Source organism: Papaver somniferum, unplaced genomic scaffold (genome assembly GCF_003573695.1).
Source record: "Papaver somniferum cultivar HN1 unplaced genomic scaffold, ASM357369v1 unplaced-scaffold_10, whole genome shotgun sequence".
In the NCBI taxonomy this organism is placed as follows: domain Eukaryota; kingdom Viridiplantae; phylum Streptophyta; class Magnoliopsida; order Ranunculales; family Papaveraceae; genus Papaver; species Papaver somniferum.
The window spans coordinates 14,866,371-14,882,209 of record NW_020618825.1 but is presented as its reverse complement, the minus strand read 5'-3'; the positions used below and the strand labels follow the sequence as shown (position 1 = coordinate 14,882,209).

General features: G+C 34.0%; 1 protein-coding gene and 1 long non-coding RNA gene across 10 annotated transcripts; one reads left to right on the top strand and one right to left on the bottom strand.

The window, feature by feature from the left end:
* Positions 1-5,767: 5,767 nt before the first annotated feature.
* LOC113326147 lies at positions 5,768-10,140 on the bottom strand. 5 transcript variants are annotated; one of them, XR_003348334.1, is made up of 7 exons: positions 9,917-10,140; positions 8,511-8,988; positions 8,346-8,427; positions 7,371-7,479; positions 7,186-7,275; positions 6,653-6,706; positions 5,768-6,546 (listed from the first exon to the last, which is right to left on the bottom strand). It is a non-coding gene; the product is annotated as an uncharacterized LOC113326147 (long non-coding RNA). The 5 variants fall into 5 exon arrangements; XR_003348336.1 differs by having other exon boundaries at positions 7,186-7,268; XR_003348335.1 differs by lacking the exon at positions 6,653-6,706 and having other exon boundaries at positions 8,511-8,663; positions 8,929-8,988; positions 9,917-10,139.
* A 2,830-nt stretch (positions 10,141-12,970) lies between these two features.
* On the top strand, positions 12,971-15,603 carry LOC113327009. Of its 5 annotated transcripts, none has more exons than XR_003348679.1 (4): positions 12,971-13,710; positions 13,790-13,896; positions 15,108-15,142; positions 15,374-15,603. XR_003348679.1 is itself a non-coding variant. In XM_026574655.1 (3 exons), exons 1-3 carry the CDS (start codon positions 13,106-13,108, stop codon positions 15,474-15,476), a joined length of 306 nt encoding a protein of 101 aa, XP_026430440.1. In that variant the 5' UTR covers positions 12,971-13,105; the 3' UTR covers positions 15,477-15,603. The 5 variants fall into 5 exon arrangements, 1 of the variants encoding a protein (XP_026430440.1); XR_003348680.1 differs by having other exon boundaries at positions 13,807-13,896; positions 15,374-15,561; XR_003348678.1 differs by having other exon boundaries at positions 12,971-13,896; positions 15,374-15,564.
* The last annotated feature ends 236 nt before the right edge of the window (positions 15,604-15,839 follow it).

Here is a 15,839-nt window from a genome sequence, read left to right as displayed (position 1 = left end):
TATTTGAAAACATGGAAATGACTAATATACCCCACTGTTTAAGTACGTGTGAAATAGCATACTTCTACCAAATCGGGATTTTATTTATCTGGAGGTCCAAATTTAGTTAAAACATATAAAGGACCATAGATTTGAGTACATATCTGCTACACTGTTTACAAATTTGAGTACATATCTGCCACACTGCTTACAAATATGAGTACATATCTGCTACACTACTTAGGAATCTGAGTACTCCTCAATTCACCTTACTTTATTGCAGCACCAGCACCTCTGCAATCAACCATTCACCACTGCCTTCAGCTCCATCTTCTCAGTAATCTTCTATCTTGCTGCATCACAATCTTCTTAGCTACAACTGCAACAGCTACATCAACACCATTGTCATTTCAATTCAGCTGCAACACAGACTTGTTCTTCTTCCCTATTTAAACAGCACTACCATCTTCATAAACCCATTGAGACGAACATCTCATCCACTGATTTTGTTCACAGTAATCACCACCTACAATTCCTCCTCTATCTCATCTGTATCTTCAGTTTACATCAGCAACCCAACCTTCTATGTTCCTCCGAATCCATTTGCAGCACACCTTCTTTCAAACACACATCACAACAAATTTGTAACTTCATCAAGACCACCACCAATTTCACAAGCTTGCAAATCTGAACCAACAACAACTCTTGTTCCTATCATTCAAAATCTGTCATTTCTTGCAATAAGTTCTGAATTGCAACTCCAGATCATCTCCATATCCAATTCCAGTACTGAATCAAACGTAACAAAGAGCATCTATTTCAGTATTTCATATACGTACTGAATCAAACATAACAAGGAGCACTTCATATCACTATGTGATATATGTACTGAAGATTCATGAACTACAAATCAACAGTATGACAACAACAGGTGACAGATCTATGAAAAATAAGAGAATCGAAAGACATATTACAGTATTTCACATAAGTACTGAAGGGTAAGACTAAAAAAGGAGGAAAAACACAGCAAATAACACTTCCTATCAGTATTATACATACATACTCATGGATCGAACCAAAAAAATTCGAAAAACTTCAAATAAAACAAAATTAGAAGAGTTTTGTATCAGTACGCCATATATATACAGTCAATTCATAAACGAAAAACAACTGTAACAAACCTAAAAACCATAAAAGCGTCAATCAAATCGATTTGATTATCAGAATACAATCAAAAAAACAAATCAAAAAAAGAAAAACCGAACAAAATAATCAAACAAGATGATTAGAAAGCATACCTGGAAACATAAAACAAATATTCTCCTCGTAAATCATAACGATGCACCATCTTGTTCTTCTTCTTCTTCTTCTTAAAAGTAGACTAGGTTTCTGTCAGTACGGCATATACGTATTGTTGGTTCATACATAACAATCAGCTGCATGTCAAAAATAATTAATGAATCCGTGAAAAAACAGTATTGAAACACTTCTATTTCAATATTCCATATATGTACTTCTGAATCAAATAAAAAAAGGTCTTCAAAACTAGGTTTCTGTCAGTACTGCAGATACGTATTGTTGGTTCATACACAAAAATAAACCGAAACACATCTAAAACCAACAAAGTGAAACTGATATCATCAGTATTACATATACGTACTCATGGATCGAATCCAAAAATCAATTAAAAAACGCGGTTCAACACAAACACACTCAGAGATCATACCAAATCGACGAAAGTAAACTCTTCCAGTTTACTATCAACATCAGATCTAATACCTAAACATTAGATTTTGCTATAAACATAAAAATTTCTATACCAAAGGAAAAATGAGAAGAAAAAAATCTAGATTGAAATAAGCTTTTGAAGAAGAAAGGAAAAATGAAAACCTAAACTATACCAACAGTAAGGAAGTGAACCTACCGATTAATCTTAGTTTGAGTTCACGAATTGATCAACACCTCAGAAGATCTTCATAGCCGGAGCTCTTCACCGAACCATAGATGAGAAAATGAAGAAGAAGAAGAAGAAGAATAGATCGAGAAAATGAAGAAGAAATGGATTTGGTTACTGCTTTTATATACTTGAGGGTGTTTTCGGTATTTAAAAATACGTCCCCATATGTTCCACATGTGTGCAGGACCAGGGCTTAAAAAATTGGGTCCATTTTTCTGTTTTCTTTTTATTATGAACCTCCGATTACTGGGTTTAGTGGGTGGACCTGGCACTAAGTAGGAACACTATAATAGGATCTATAGGTAATTCCTACGGAAAAAAAAAGCCATCGAGTGTTTTTAGGCCAGTAAGGCTGAATGTTGGTCATAGAGCAAAGTTTGCTTCACAAAGCACATTTTTGGACCACAAAGCAAGGGCTAGAGCCTATAGGTAAGTGTTTTCCTTCGAAATGAAGGAGTTGAGCCTGAATTAGGAAAATTTGGTGCCGAGTTAGGAAGGATGCACCCAACAACTCTTCAGCTTAGTGAATAGTAGCCCAATTAAGATAAAACAAATAGTTGGGCCCTGAGCTCAAGTCTAAGTCCTTTTAAGGACTAAAACTTTTTCAAGTTCCTGCAGACGGTATCTAGGCATGGGCAGGAATTACTAAATTAGCATACGATGGTCAGTAAGTTACGGCATGTATACTTGAGGGTTAATCATCACCATGCCGTAAGTGGTTGAAACATACATACAACTTTATCAAGAGAATCACCAACGCCTTTCCCATCATGGTGTCCGCCTTTCGTAGAAAAGAAGGTAACCGATCAAACATTGTCCTTATCCGGTAAAATTGAGTCGATATCCAAATACTCTACCCTAAAATAAGCCTGAATTGGGACATGGGTATCTAAAATTTCCTGTTTAGTCCAGAAAATCCGACACGGGTTAATCTGTAGTCCAGCGGTAAAAAATAAAATAACCGAAGGTCCAAAAAAGTTTTAAAAACTTAAAAGTACTTAACTATCCTTCTTCATTCTTCTTCTCATCGTTTTCATCTACAGACGACAGATGAAACTCCTTCTTCCTTTTTCACAATCAACAACATCAACAATAAAATCAACACCAATAAAAAAAATCATCTCTAAAAATCGATCAATCTTCTTCAGCAAACCCTAACTTCATTATCAGCAACCCTAACTCTAATCTTCTTCATCAACAACCCTAAAATGGTTACCAAAAGGGAGATTAAACGAACAATTAGAGAAGTAATTATAGAAGAAACTTCTTCACCAGCAAAAACCCAAAAGAAAACTACCGTCGATTCACCAACAGCAAAAACCAAAGAAAAACCCACTGCAAATTCACCAACAGTAAGAAGTATGACAAAATCTATTGAATCTGTTACTCCTTCACCAACAAAAACGACGATACTCCTTCAACAGAAGCAAAAAGAAAGAAATCAATTGTACCCTTGAAAAAAGGTAAACATCTATTCAAAATATTTAGACTACATACCAATATGTAGTGTTGGTAGATTTGCAAAATGTGGAAAATCTGTTATGTTTTGTTGTGTTTGATATGAATATGTAGTGATTGCTCATACATGCAGAGGTTGATGGCATAACTATACGATCTTTGTTACGCAACAGACCATCGGTATAAGAAAATCTGTCATATCATTGTTGTGTTACTTGAATTACATATCAATATTACTCTTATATATATTATTAATTCTTAATGTTGATACATATCAATATGTAGTGATTTCTTAATGCTTAATGCTTAATTATTGAGCTTAATTATGTACTGATACGTACTATATGAACCCTTAGTTCATGCTTGAAAAAGTGTGATTTTTAGATGCACCGGTTTATCATGATATGTACTTAGGGAAAGAGTAATTTTTAGATGCAGTACATACCATCATGTATGCAAAAATTCTAGTTTATGCTTACATATCTATATGTACTGGATAAACCCTTGTACCTAGATGCTTATATACCAACAAAAAACATGTTATATGTGTTTATGAAAATGAAAATGATACTTTTATGAAAATGAAAATGTGAAGCTTTACCAACTGTTTTCTAGGTTCAGAAGTTGTGGATTTTATGTCTAGAGGACCAACACATGGAAAGAAATGAGAAACATGGTCAATCTTGAAACGTGGTACGTTTTTTCGCTTTAAATTGTAATGCATCATGTTGTTAAGTTGTGTTGTGTATATAATGCATCCTCTCGATCCTTATATTGAATCTGTTTTGTTCCTCTCAGTGATTCTTCGTAATTTTGATGATTCATTGCCTGAAAATTTGTGGTGGTTTATCATTATTACTCATATGATTTTGCTGATTTATGCAGTAGTTTATTCTTAAATTTTAAGTTCATGCTATATCTGATAAATATAGGTTACTTTGTACTAGAGTTAAAAGCTTGAGGACATATTAATACGAATATGTATTAGTGCAAATCAATATGCAGTGTTCTCAAATAGATTACATATATATTGTTGAAAGTACGTATTCGTCAGTACATATCACCATGTTCTTGTTACTTCGTTTTCTTATGTAATAACCTTGTTGATTATACAACTAATATGAAAGAAAAATCCATATGTAATGGTAAAAACTGCAGTACATATTTCTTTTTAATTCTTATGATTCATTGCCTGAAAATTCGTGCTGGTTTATCATTATTACTCACATCATTTTTGTTGATTGACACAGTACATGTCATTATGTACTGTATAAACCCCTATATAAGCTGATATGTACTTGATGGGAGCAGTAGATACATATATGTATTGCATCAATTTGTGCACTACATGTCAATGTATACTGTATAAACCCTAGTATGAACAAATATGTATCACTATTATGATACCACAGTAGATACTGATATGTACTAGTTGAAAGCAGTAGCTATGATATGTACTACATGAAAGCAGTTAGCCATATTTCCCATGTACTGCATAACTAGTTATCTATATAGATCGACCGTTTTTTTTACGATAATATGAAATAGCAGTGCGTATTTTGTTTGATTTTACATTGCTTTGTAATTTATATGTCGTTGTTTCTCTTTTTCGCACATGTCATCAGATGATAAAACATGTCGTATGTGGGATGCTATAGGTACTCATAGTTTCACTACAAAAAACCTGAAAAAAGGCCACTAAAATCTGACAACTGCCTCAAAAAATTAGTTGTCAAAGGCTTTCGGAACTAATCAAAGGCAGCTAGTAGTTCCTATACACTTCGGCAACAAGTTGATCGCAACTACTGTTTTTATTAGTTTCTGAATTCTTGAGCAACAAACTTATGCCAACAACATGAGATATGCTAGTAGCCTAATGCTTCCGGAACTAGACAACGGCAACGTCTAGTTCCTGTATACTTCGGCAACATGTTAATGGTAACTCCAGTTTTCGTTAGTTTCCAAAGAATTTAGCAACAAATGTAGGCCCACTACAAAAAATACGCTTGTAGCCTAATGCTTTCGGAACCATGCAAAGGCAACTGCCAGAACCGCTAGTTCCTGAATACTCCGGCAACAGTTTAACCACACTACTGTTCCCATTAGTTTCTAAACACAAAACCAAATAGATTATGTGGTGACTTGAACTCCGGTATTACGGGTGTAAGTCTAAGTCATCAACTATCCTCTATAATGTTCCAGATTTGTAAGCTTTGTGCCGTCTTTTTAACAATATCAAATCACTTTTTCATGACCTTAACATGGAAGAAGTAGTGCAAATTGCTATCACAAATGCACAATTAAAATGAATACTTAAAGTCAAATAGATAAGAAGCAAATTGCTATCAACTAGTATTATTCACTTGAATAATATAAGTGCTAACTTGAATAATATAATAAAGTACCTAACAATGAGTTCATACAGAAGTAAAAAGGGTGTTATAAATGGAAAAGTCTATGACGTGGACAACTAACATAGTCCAAATATAGTCCAAATATAGGACAATTAATCCCAACTTTGATCACTCCCATCTTCACCCACTACCAATACCAATGCTAGAATCATTCCCCTCTTCACCGTTAAGATTGTGACACCTATTGTCCAAGGTTATAAATAACATGACTTCAAATTAACAAATGTCAGACCTAAGAGAAAGTTAACATCCAACAATTTGCCTTAGAAAGAAGTTCATCAAAAGCTTTTCATAATGAACCACTTACGGTCTGGTGCTTATATAATTCAATAGTGATAGTCAACTGCATGCACTATACAATCTGGGAATAACCGGGTGTCAATGTCTTCCACCAGCTTGGCCAACTCCCCATCATGAACCTGATCTTCAACATGAAATATCCACCTGATATACACTAGGTGCTGCTCTCTCTTCGTGAAGATAATTAGGTGTTGCTCTCTCTTGGTGAACATAATTAGAAGTGCTAGCAGCTAGCCGGCTCCCCATGAAATATCCATTAGATGCAAGTAGGATCCATCCGTTGCAAGTGACAAAACACTTTGTTCCCAGGAATTCGCACAACAAGATTCTCACAGTCAATACAAGGACAACTGATGATTTCAGGATTTCCAAGTTTCCCATTGATCATATGGTCTATACCTATGAAATTCATAAATGCATCCTGGTACTCAGGAGTCCCTGTACATGTAAGATATATGAACATTAAAAGGAAAAACCAAAATATTTTAAACATAATAGCAAGGCTAAGTGAAAAATGTAAAGTCCATGGGGAACAATATCTAACCTTGGCCAAAGAACCTAATCTTTTATTCATCATTGAAACGACTTCAATCTACCACTACAGGAAAAAAAAAACGTTTCATGACTGTTGTTTCACGACAGTTTTCGTTTTAAGTCAAATATTATCAATGCCAACTCTTAGTAAAAAGAGTAGTGATGAGAAAAACATTAAATTAGAAACTTTATTAGACGCTATGCCATTTGAGAAATGGAACAACTTTATCCCATATTTTAAGGCCAGGATGTTGAAAAGAAAAGCAAGAGAAGAACATCATGAACATGTGATTTGTATCAAATGAACAACATCAGAAAACTTGATCATTTATCACTTACAAGTTCCGCACCTGATCATTTAAGTTAAGACTAGTGTCGATTGAGTGGGATACAATGATAATTATCTTAATTGCTTTCAGATGTAACCAGATGAGACTTGTACTAAAGCAAGATCATGATTTATTGGATGAAAGTTAAAGAACAAGTCATGAAATTAAAATTTGTGAGCCAACTGCAGAGAAAACATTTCAAGTAGTTACATACCGATGAAGAAAGTCCTTGCTTGAAGAAACTGCAGAAGGCACAAATGGAAGCTCACTCATTCGCAATGCATGGAAGCAATGAACCTGAAAACTGAACCAAAGAAGCAATAAGAAAAAGTGCATAGGAAGGCACAAAATAAAGTTAACCAAAGCTTAAAATCGAAGTAGTTTGAAGGAGTTACCTACCAGGGTTTCTAAATAAAATTTTGGGGATATCAATGAACACTCAATCCTTTGCTAGCAACCAGGACTAATTGGACGATCCAAGTACATGGTGCATATTCTTATTTGTTTCCTACAAGAAAACAGAGAGATACACGATAAGAGTTATGGACTAGAATGAGAATGTATGCATAGAAAGGTACACCAAATAGATATAGTACTAGTTCAGAAGAACAAGCATATTTCTTGGCAACTAAAGTTCACCCCCGTAAGAGTGACAATTTAGAAATCACTGCAACAATGCAACTAAAGTTCATCCTATAAGGTGAAAATTCATAAATTGAACATGCTAGGGACAGTCTACGCATTATCTAAAAGCCTTATACAGCAAATAGATCTTGAATTTCTACTCCATTTCCACTTTTCTTACATGGTGGTTCAAAGACTAATTCCTCATTAAAAGGACAAAAAAGAAGCCAGAAGAAATAAAAAAACAAAACTCTGAGCCCCTACCCCTGCCAGAAATGGATATTGACTTAAAGATTTTCCCCTGTTAACCCTGTTCCAGCTAAATATAAGTGAAAAATTGGTTCAATTTTAATAACCAAGATTTTGGTATATTTCCTGACCACATTTTAGGTGCACTAACATTGAGGTTAACTTAACTAGGTGAGCAGGACTGGGACCAGACAAAGCCTTTCTAGAGAGATCAGCTTCAAAAAGATTCACAGGATTTCCAAAACTTTGAAAGAGTTTTACCCGGTTTTTTCCTAAGTGCAAATGTCTAAGACTTGTGAGATCTCCCATACTGAAAGGTAAATTTCCTATTAACATGTTGTCATGAATTAGTAACCCTTGGAGTGGAATCTTACCAATTGATGATGGTATACCACCGGTAAATCTATTACCTGATATTCAATATTGATTCATAAATGATCAAACTAATTTAAACAACTTTTAATACAGAGTTTACAAATAGAGTGAAAAAGAGATATGTACCCCTGTCCAAAAGCAAGTGCAACTCTAGGTGCAGATCTAGCTACCATTGTATCACTGATTTCATATCCCCGCAAATCTTAATCTGATAAGCAAGAGAAAGCATGTGTCAATACTAATCTGATATGCGCACAAATCAATTCAGATATTTCCCTTGAGAAAACTCACTGTTGTAAAACCCTCCAGCTGCTTGTGCATCAGATGGATCTTCATATGACAGAACTCCATCTCCTTTGTGTTTTCCAGAATCATCTGTGGAAAGCTTAATGTTCCAGGGCAATTGATCCTTGTATCCTTTTTCTTTTGTTTTATCCTTGCAATCTCCACAGTGGGAGCAACATCAACATTTAAGCAATTTCCATTACCTAGGAGTTGCCTAGTGCGTGCCATAATCTACTTCTCAATGCACTTACTTAACCGGCGAAAGAGATTTGATGGACACAAAAGAAACAAGCATACTAGTTAACTGATAATACATACATAGTGATAGTATGACTGCTGGACGACCCATGACTTCAACAGAAATTACAAAACTGAAGTACAAAAATACTGGATGTGCTTGTTTCATCAGTAGTACAAAAATTACCCGTTCACTTTTATTCAGTTCGGCCTCCTTAGCCTGCAGCTCCTCCTTTTTCTTTAAATCCTACATTACAACCAAATAAAAATTTAGAAAATCAGTTTAATTCCTACACAAAAGCAGTGATATCATAGAACATAATTAGGCGACAAGTTACAGATAACACGACCAACAGTTGTATCATATATTCTCATTGACTCGAATCAGCCTATCAAAGACTCAAAGTAACCTAATCAATGAAAAAACAAGAATTATCATAACAATGTCCATTCTTAGGCATTTTCACAAACACATAAAGGTCAGTTAAAAACGTATACGTGCAAGAAATGAAAACCAAAACATTCTTCAAAGATTACTTGTTTTAACCCATGAATCATAACAAAACTTTGCCCTAGTAACAGTAACTTCCTACATTATTACAGATTCAACTCAAAATTCTCTAACTCAATCCGTAAAATTATCCAATTGCACCAAAAAAAAAAACAAAAAAACAAATTTAACTCCAAATTATCAAACTCAATCAATATAATTCTCCATCTGAACCAAAAAAAAAAAACAGACTAACTCAAAATCGAGCAGATGATCGGTAATATACTACGATTTACCCAAAAACAACCTTAAAATTTTCGTTTCAAGGAGCAAACCAGAAAAACTCAAAAAGGGAAGGAGAAAAACTTAAAATTTGGGGATTTCTTTTCCAAGAGAGTGAAAGAAAATTGCACCAAATTGACAAACCCCAAAACAAAATTAACAGAACCCTAACCTGATTCTCAACAGAAAAAATAGAAACACAAATCAAAGAGAACCTATTACACCAGATCCTCAAGATTTCCCCAATTTCAAACTCTTACAACCCCAAAACAAAATCGAACAACCAGGATATTAAATCCCTTAAAAAGAAATAAAATTTCATACTAAACCCACTTCATAGAACTTCTAAATCAAAACTCAAATCGAAGTTAAAAAAGCATAATTCAAACATATTGAAACCAACCTTATAAACCAGACAGAAATTGAAAAGCCCTAATTTCTCTCCTTTAGGTCTTCGATTTCAATTAGAGAAGATAAGAGCTGTTTTACTAAGAACTTAGAAGAGAAAGAGAGAATATTTCTGAAATCGAGTTAGCGTTTGAAGGATGGGGAGTTACGTTTCAGAAGATTGAGCAGTAGAGAGTTTCAGGGAGAGTAGTAGAGAGTTTAGGGTTTCAACATTTTTATCTTAACCCAAAATATTTGACGGTCCACATAAAGAAGAGCGCGAACGTTCCCGCGGTTTTTTTTCTTTTGCCGCCACACGAAATTTTTGGAGAAATTTTCCCTCCATGGGACAAGGTGGCAATCCGTGTGAATATTTATGTTTGCATCCACTGGTGTATTAGAGATTCTTGGTTTTCTATTGGTGGAACTGGTGGCAAACGGATCAATGTAAGACAGATGATTTTCATCTTGATTTTTACTTTGACTGAAAATTACATTTTTTTTCTCCTTCAAAAAAGGAAAAAAAAATACATTTTTGTTACAATTTTATAAAATCTGTACTTTAATTTGAATCTATAATTTTTAAGGTGTGCATAAGTACGATGTTGAATTATATTAGTGACTTTTTTTTTTGTGGTGGTGTATGACTATTTTTTACTCGATGAAAAAGCTTTTGCGGACGAGTTTCGAGCTCTTGTCATTAGTATCCATGTATTTTTTTCATGCTTCCTGATCATCCGATTAAAAACTGATTTCGAATTCAAAGGATTCGATTGCTAAGATTTGGATCAATCCAAAGGATCATACTAAAACCTTGAGAAAGTAATTGAGGTCGGTGGATATTAGGTAAAATTTATGCATTTAAAGGAAAAATCGAAGGAATCCGAGTGAAATTGAGCAAAGTCGAGCGACATTGAGTTATATTGATGAATACCATATAAATTGACGAAATCCAGGTGAAGTCAGTAAAATTGAGTAAGATCGATAGATATTCGGTGAAACTAATGGATAGTCGAGGAAATGGATGGTATCACGATGAAAACGAGTAAGGTCAAGCGATATTGTATAAGTTTGGTGGACAAGCAAGTTGGACAAGTCTCATTACTAATCCAACTGCCACCCTATCAACAAGACCTAATCTCAATTCTATCTTTAGAGGAAATTGGTGAAAATGAGAATCCAATCTTCTCTGATAGGAATTGATCTCGCTGCGTTCAGCCTGCATATGGAAAAAAGAGGGTGCCTTTACCGTTGTACGAGACATGTGCATCCAGTCTTCGCGAGAAATGTTTTGGGATAAATAATATGATAGGAAGTATTTTCGGTAAAAATGGACCATACATGTATGCACATGTCAATGATATTTGTACTCCATGTTTATAGATCGAACAGGAGACTTGTATCATTTGTAATCAATAAAATCTTGTTAATACGTTGTTCGATAAGATTAGTGGAGCGAAATTTGGGGATATTTGAAGAAAGTAATAGATATAACAAGTCGGGGAAAAAGTTCTTCAGAAAGATTGACCTTTGCGCATGCGTTCCACCACTAATAATAAAGAAATTAATTGAATATCCAAATAAAATTGAGCAAGTTCGAGTGACATTATGTGAGATTAATTTGTAACCGGAGAAATTGATTCAATCCAGGTGAAGTCATGTAGAATTGAGTAATATCGATGGATGTGTATAAGCCGAATTCCATGACAACGCACGTATATACAACTTTATAAGTTGTGTTCAATTGAATCGGAGGCGCATATAGTTTTACATAAGTCAATTTGGAGAAAGGGTTATACCACTCTAAAATTTGTTTAAGAAAAGTATACGACTCTAAAATTCGTTAATTAGTTACTTGAGACACCCCACCATAATATCTATGATAAACCTGAAAGTAAATAAAAAATATAAACATAGCCATCTCTTACTGTTCCTACATTTTTATTACCCTCCTATCTAGGGTTACGTTTCTCTTTTAACCTTACTCGGAGAAAACTAAAAATGTGAAACAAGGAAACCTAACTCAACAAAAAAAAATCCTCTCTAAACTCATTAAAAATTTCATGAACCTTAGACCGAGAAGAATAACAAGAAAAATGGATTCATTTTATGGCTTAAACAACCAAAGTGTACATACATATGTATCCTCTTGAGGAATATAATGACGTTCGAGGTTGTCTGTAGGATATATCAAAGGACAACTGAAAACAAGATTTTATTTGGAATTAGAAAGCCGAAATATTAATATCATAACGTATTTTGATTAGGGTTGCGATACTATTCGAACTAGTATTATATTTATATATGGATTTTGGAGAAAAATCGCTGTAACTCCTAATCACTCCTCATCCGATATGCTTAGCGATCTGCACAAGTCAATTCCAAAAAGAAATTCATTTGCTTTTAGATTTATTTTATATGCATCGAAGGTCTATGACAAATATTGGATTTCAAACTTAATTTTTTTTCCTTGTAATTCATTTCCACTATGCATTTTTGCAAAATAGTTACAGTTTTTTTTTTTTATCGAAAAAGAAAATAAGTTGATTCCAAGTCAAATTTATCCGACTGAAGCATTTGTTTGATCTCGTTAGACATGTTTTTAGATTTATGGAAGTCAATTCAAAAAAAATAATCATTTGACTATATATTTCAAAAAAGAGTTTCATACATCCAACTAAACTAATACTACTCTACGAATACAAGTGTGCGAGTATCAAACATCTAAAAAATCATCACATCCTCTAATAATTTTACCATTGAATTACTGTCGCTGAGGTTTCTTTGGGGATTTATTTTTTTTATACAAAATGCATCTTTCCAATTGAGGATCGAAATTTTTTGGGGATTTTTTTTTTATACCAAATGCATCTTTCCAATTGAGGATCGGAATACAAAGTATCGTTTGTTTAATTTACACGTGGCTGTAAATAACCATTAGATCTTCCTCAACCAATCACGTAAGCGTTGGAGCTAGTATAATCATCCAACCTGATACACTGTATGACACCCATATGGATATTATCACCCAGCCATAACCCTAATCTCTTCATTTCCCACTTCTGCGCCGTTATCTCAACTCTCTTTGCATCCTCTCTCTAATATAATCCTCCTTTTGATTTCTAATCGAAAGAAATGAGATCTATGAAATCTATCAAGCGAAAGAATTGATGTTAAACTTAACCCTGTTGCAGAGACACATCAAATGAAATCTATCATAGATCCGTTGATGGTGAAGGTTTTTTTTTGCCAAAGTGAATGTAGAGATTCATCGATGGTTAAGGACGAAAGGCAAGTAGAGATTCACGGAGGACGAAGTGCTAGTATTAGTCGAAGTGATGAAACCAAAGGAGGTTTGAGGTTTTCTGTTGTTGTAAGTATTGTTTTGAAGAACTGAAATTATTGGTTCATTTGTTTTTTAAAAACCCTAAATCTTTGAACTCTCGGTCCATCAATATGTGCACTGTGGGCATAAAATTCTGCTCAAAATTTTCACCAATTCGACCCCGCAGTTCAGCAATCATACTAATCTTCTTCCCTTTCCCAAGATCATCAACCCCAATCTCATACGGCCCAGAAAACCCCCAAAATCTTTTGTTGCTGCTGCTTTGGAAGAAGTCTTCAATCCAATTGCCCTAGATTCAAAACAACCCAACTGTTATTGCGAAGAAGTCTGTAATTATGACCACTACCGTTAACATCAATTCCATTTGTCTATACGGATCCATGAAGTCTCCATCTCGATTTTGTGAAGAGTTGATTCCCAAAATAGGAAGGAGTTTAAGGATGTACATGAGAGAACACCTCTGCGTAAGCTAAGTCTCATTTACTGTTGGTCATTTGATTAGTTTTGATGGGTTAATTAGTGTTACTAACTTATTCCGGTTAGTATTTTTGATTTTGTAGATGATAAAATGAAGATTGAGGTAGAGCCTTCTGAATCAGTTGCTGAATTTTGCGGGGGATTCCTTGTTAAATCTTGCATATCTTCACTGTGTATGTTTAAGATCTCTATTGCTCTATGAGTTAGTGTTTTGTAGATTTACTCTTACTATTTTTATGTGAAATTTTCAACTTTATAAGTATTATCTGATTATTAGAGTTTTAATTAAACTCAATCTAGGAAGTCTTGTTTAGTAGGAATTCATGTTTCAATTCCTTGCACATATTCCTTTAATTTCCATATAACACTAACCAGTTGTTAGTAGTGCTGTTAACAAAGCCGGCCATTAAGGTTGTTAGTGGGATTAGATAATGGTCAGTATGTTAGATTGTTTTAAACATTAGTTGTGATTGCAGCATGTAGTTAGTGGGTAGAAGTCATGTACTCAGATCTCACCTATATAATGTTGATCAGGTTATGACTTTATCATTGAAAAACGTTGAAATTATGTAGTCTCCGTAGCATTTTTGGTTTCACCAGATTTCTTTTAGCAAATTGTTTGTAGGTTTCAAATTTTGTTTGGTATACTTTCTTTTGTTTGGCTATTTATTGCATCTAGATTTCCGGCATTTAATTTTGGCGAAACCAGACTGTTTGTTATAATATTATGTCATTGTTGGCTAGCTGGTATAAATGTTTCTTGGATCCTACTAAATAAAATTAGCTTTCAACGTGTTTGGCAAGTGCCTGGCAATTGGTTCTGTTAGCCCAAAATTACGTTAGTGTTGTAAACGAAATTGAATCTTGTCTATTGACTCCCATGTAATGCTAGTTATTCATTTATCTCTGATATTGGTTATTCAATCTTAAATTTATATTTAAATCTTTAGTTTGTGTATGTTGATTTTCTTAGGCATATCATTTAAGTGGTGAATATCTTTTCATGTGTAAAAGCCAGTACTCTCCCTACCTGTTGCTGTAACACATCATTCTGGTAGTGTCTTAGTTCTGATTAATGGTGTTCTTGATTGTTCTTATGTGTGTATCATTTAGATTATAGTATCTCTTTTAATTACTATTATTAGGTTAATAATAAGTTTATATAGACTCATCTGCTCTTTTATTCTTCATATTAGCCTTGCAATAATTGAAATGGTTCTCACATGATTTTATTATCCTTAATTGTTGTTTTCGAATTCGATTTGACTGGAAGTTTAATAAGCATGAACAAGCTCCGTTGTAATACTTCAATGCATTCTTCATGAATTTGAATGAGCTTGCGTTCTTAAGTTGTGGTTTTTATGTTTTTATCAAATCTAACCAGGTTAAGAGGAAGGCTTATTGGTTTTTGACTAAAAGGTATCTACACTATTCTTTTTCTTGTAGCTTTTTCTGTGTTTTACAGAGAACCTGTTTTCATGTAAATTAGAACGTGCTATTTTGTCACAAATAGTTGTCTGTCAATGTATTTTCAAATTGGCCTGTTTTCCTTAGTAGGTTGCCAAGAGAATCTTATTGTTTACTTATAAGATGGTTCAAACTGGTGCCATTTCATCTGATCCTCTTTTTTGTATGGCATTTGTGTTGCAGTGCATCTCTTTGGAAGGACCATCTGTTCGTGCTGACCAAGCAGCATTGTACCATCAGATTGTTATCATCCCTATGTTTGTTTTTTCTTTTTTCTTTTTTATAGGCATAATGTGATCTCTTATGTATATCTTTGTTGTAATCGAAATAATAAATGTATTATTAATTATAAATAATAAATTACTTTGGAATTAGTTTGTGTTCAGCTTTAGTTATGGCATGCATTTATTTAATTTAATTGTTAATTTCGTATTAATATTAGTTTACAGAACTCTGCTACCTAGAAATTGCATTGGTTTGAACGTTTGACCAATTAATTACTAAACTTTTGTGGTATTATTTCGTTGAACCAAGTCCCAACCACTTTGGCACAGCAATCTATGAAAGCTGCATGCATTGGTCTGAACAGCACAGCAATCTATGAAAGCTGCATGCATTGGTCTATACATTTGACCAACTGAACCTTCAT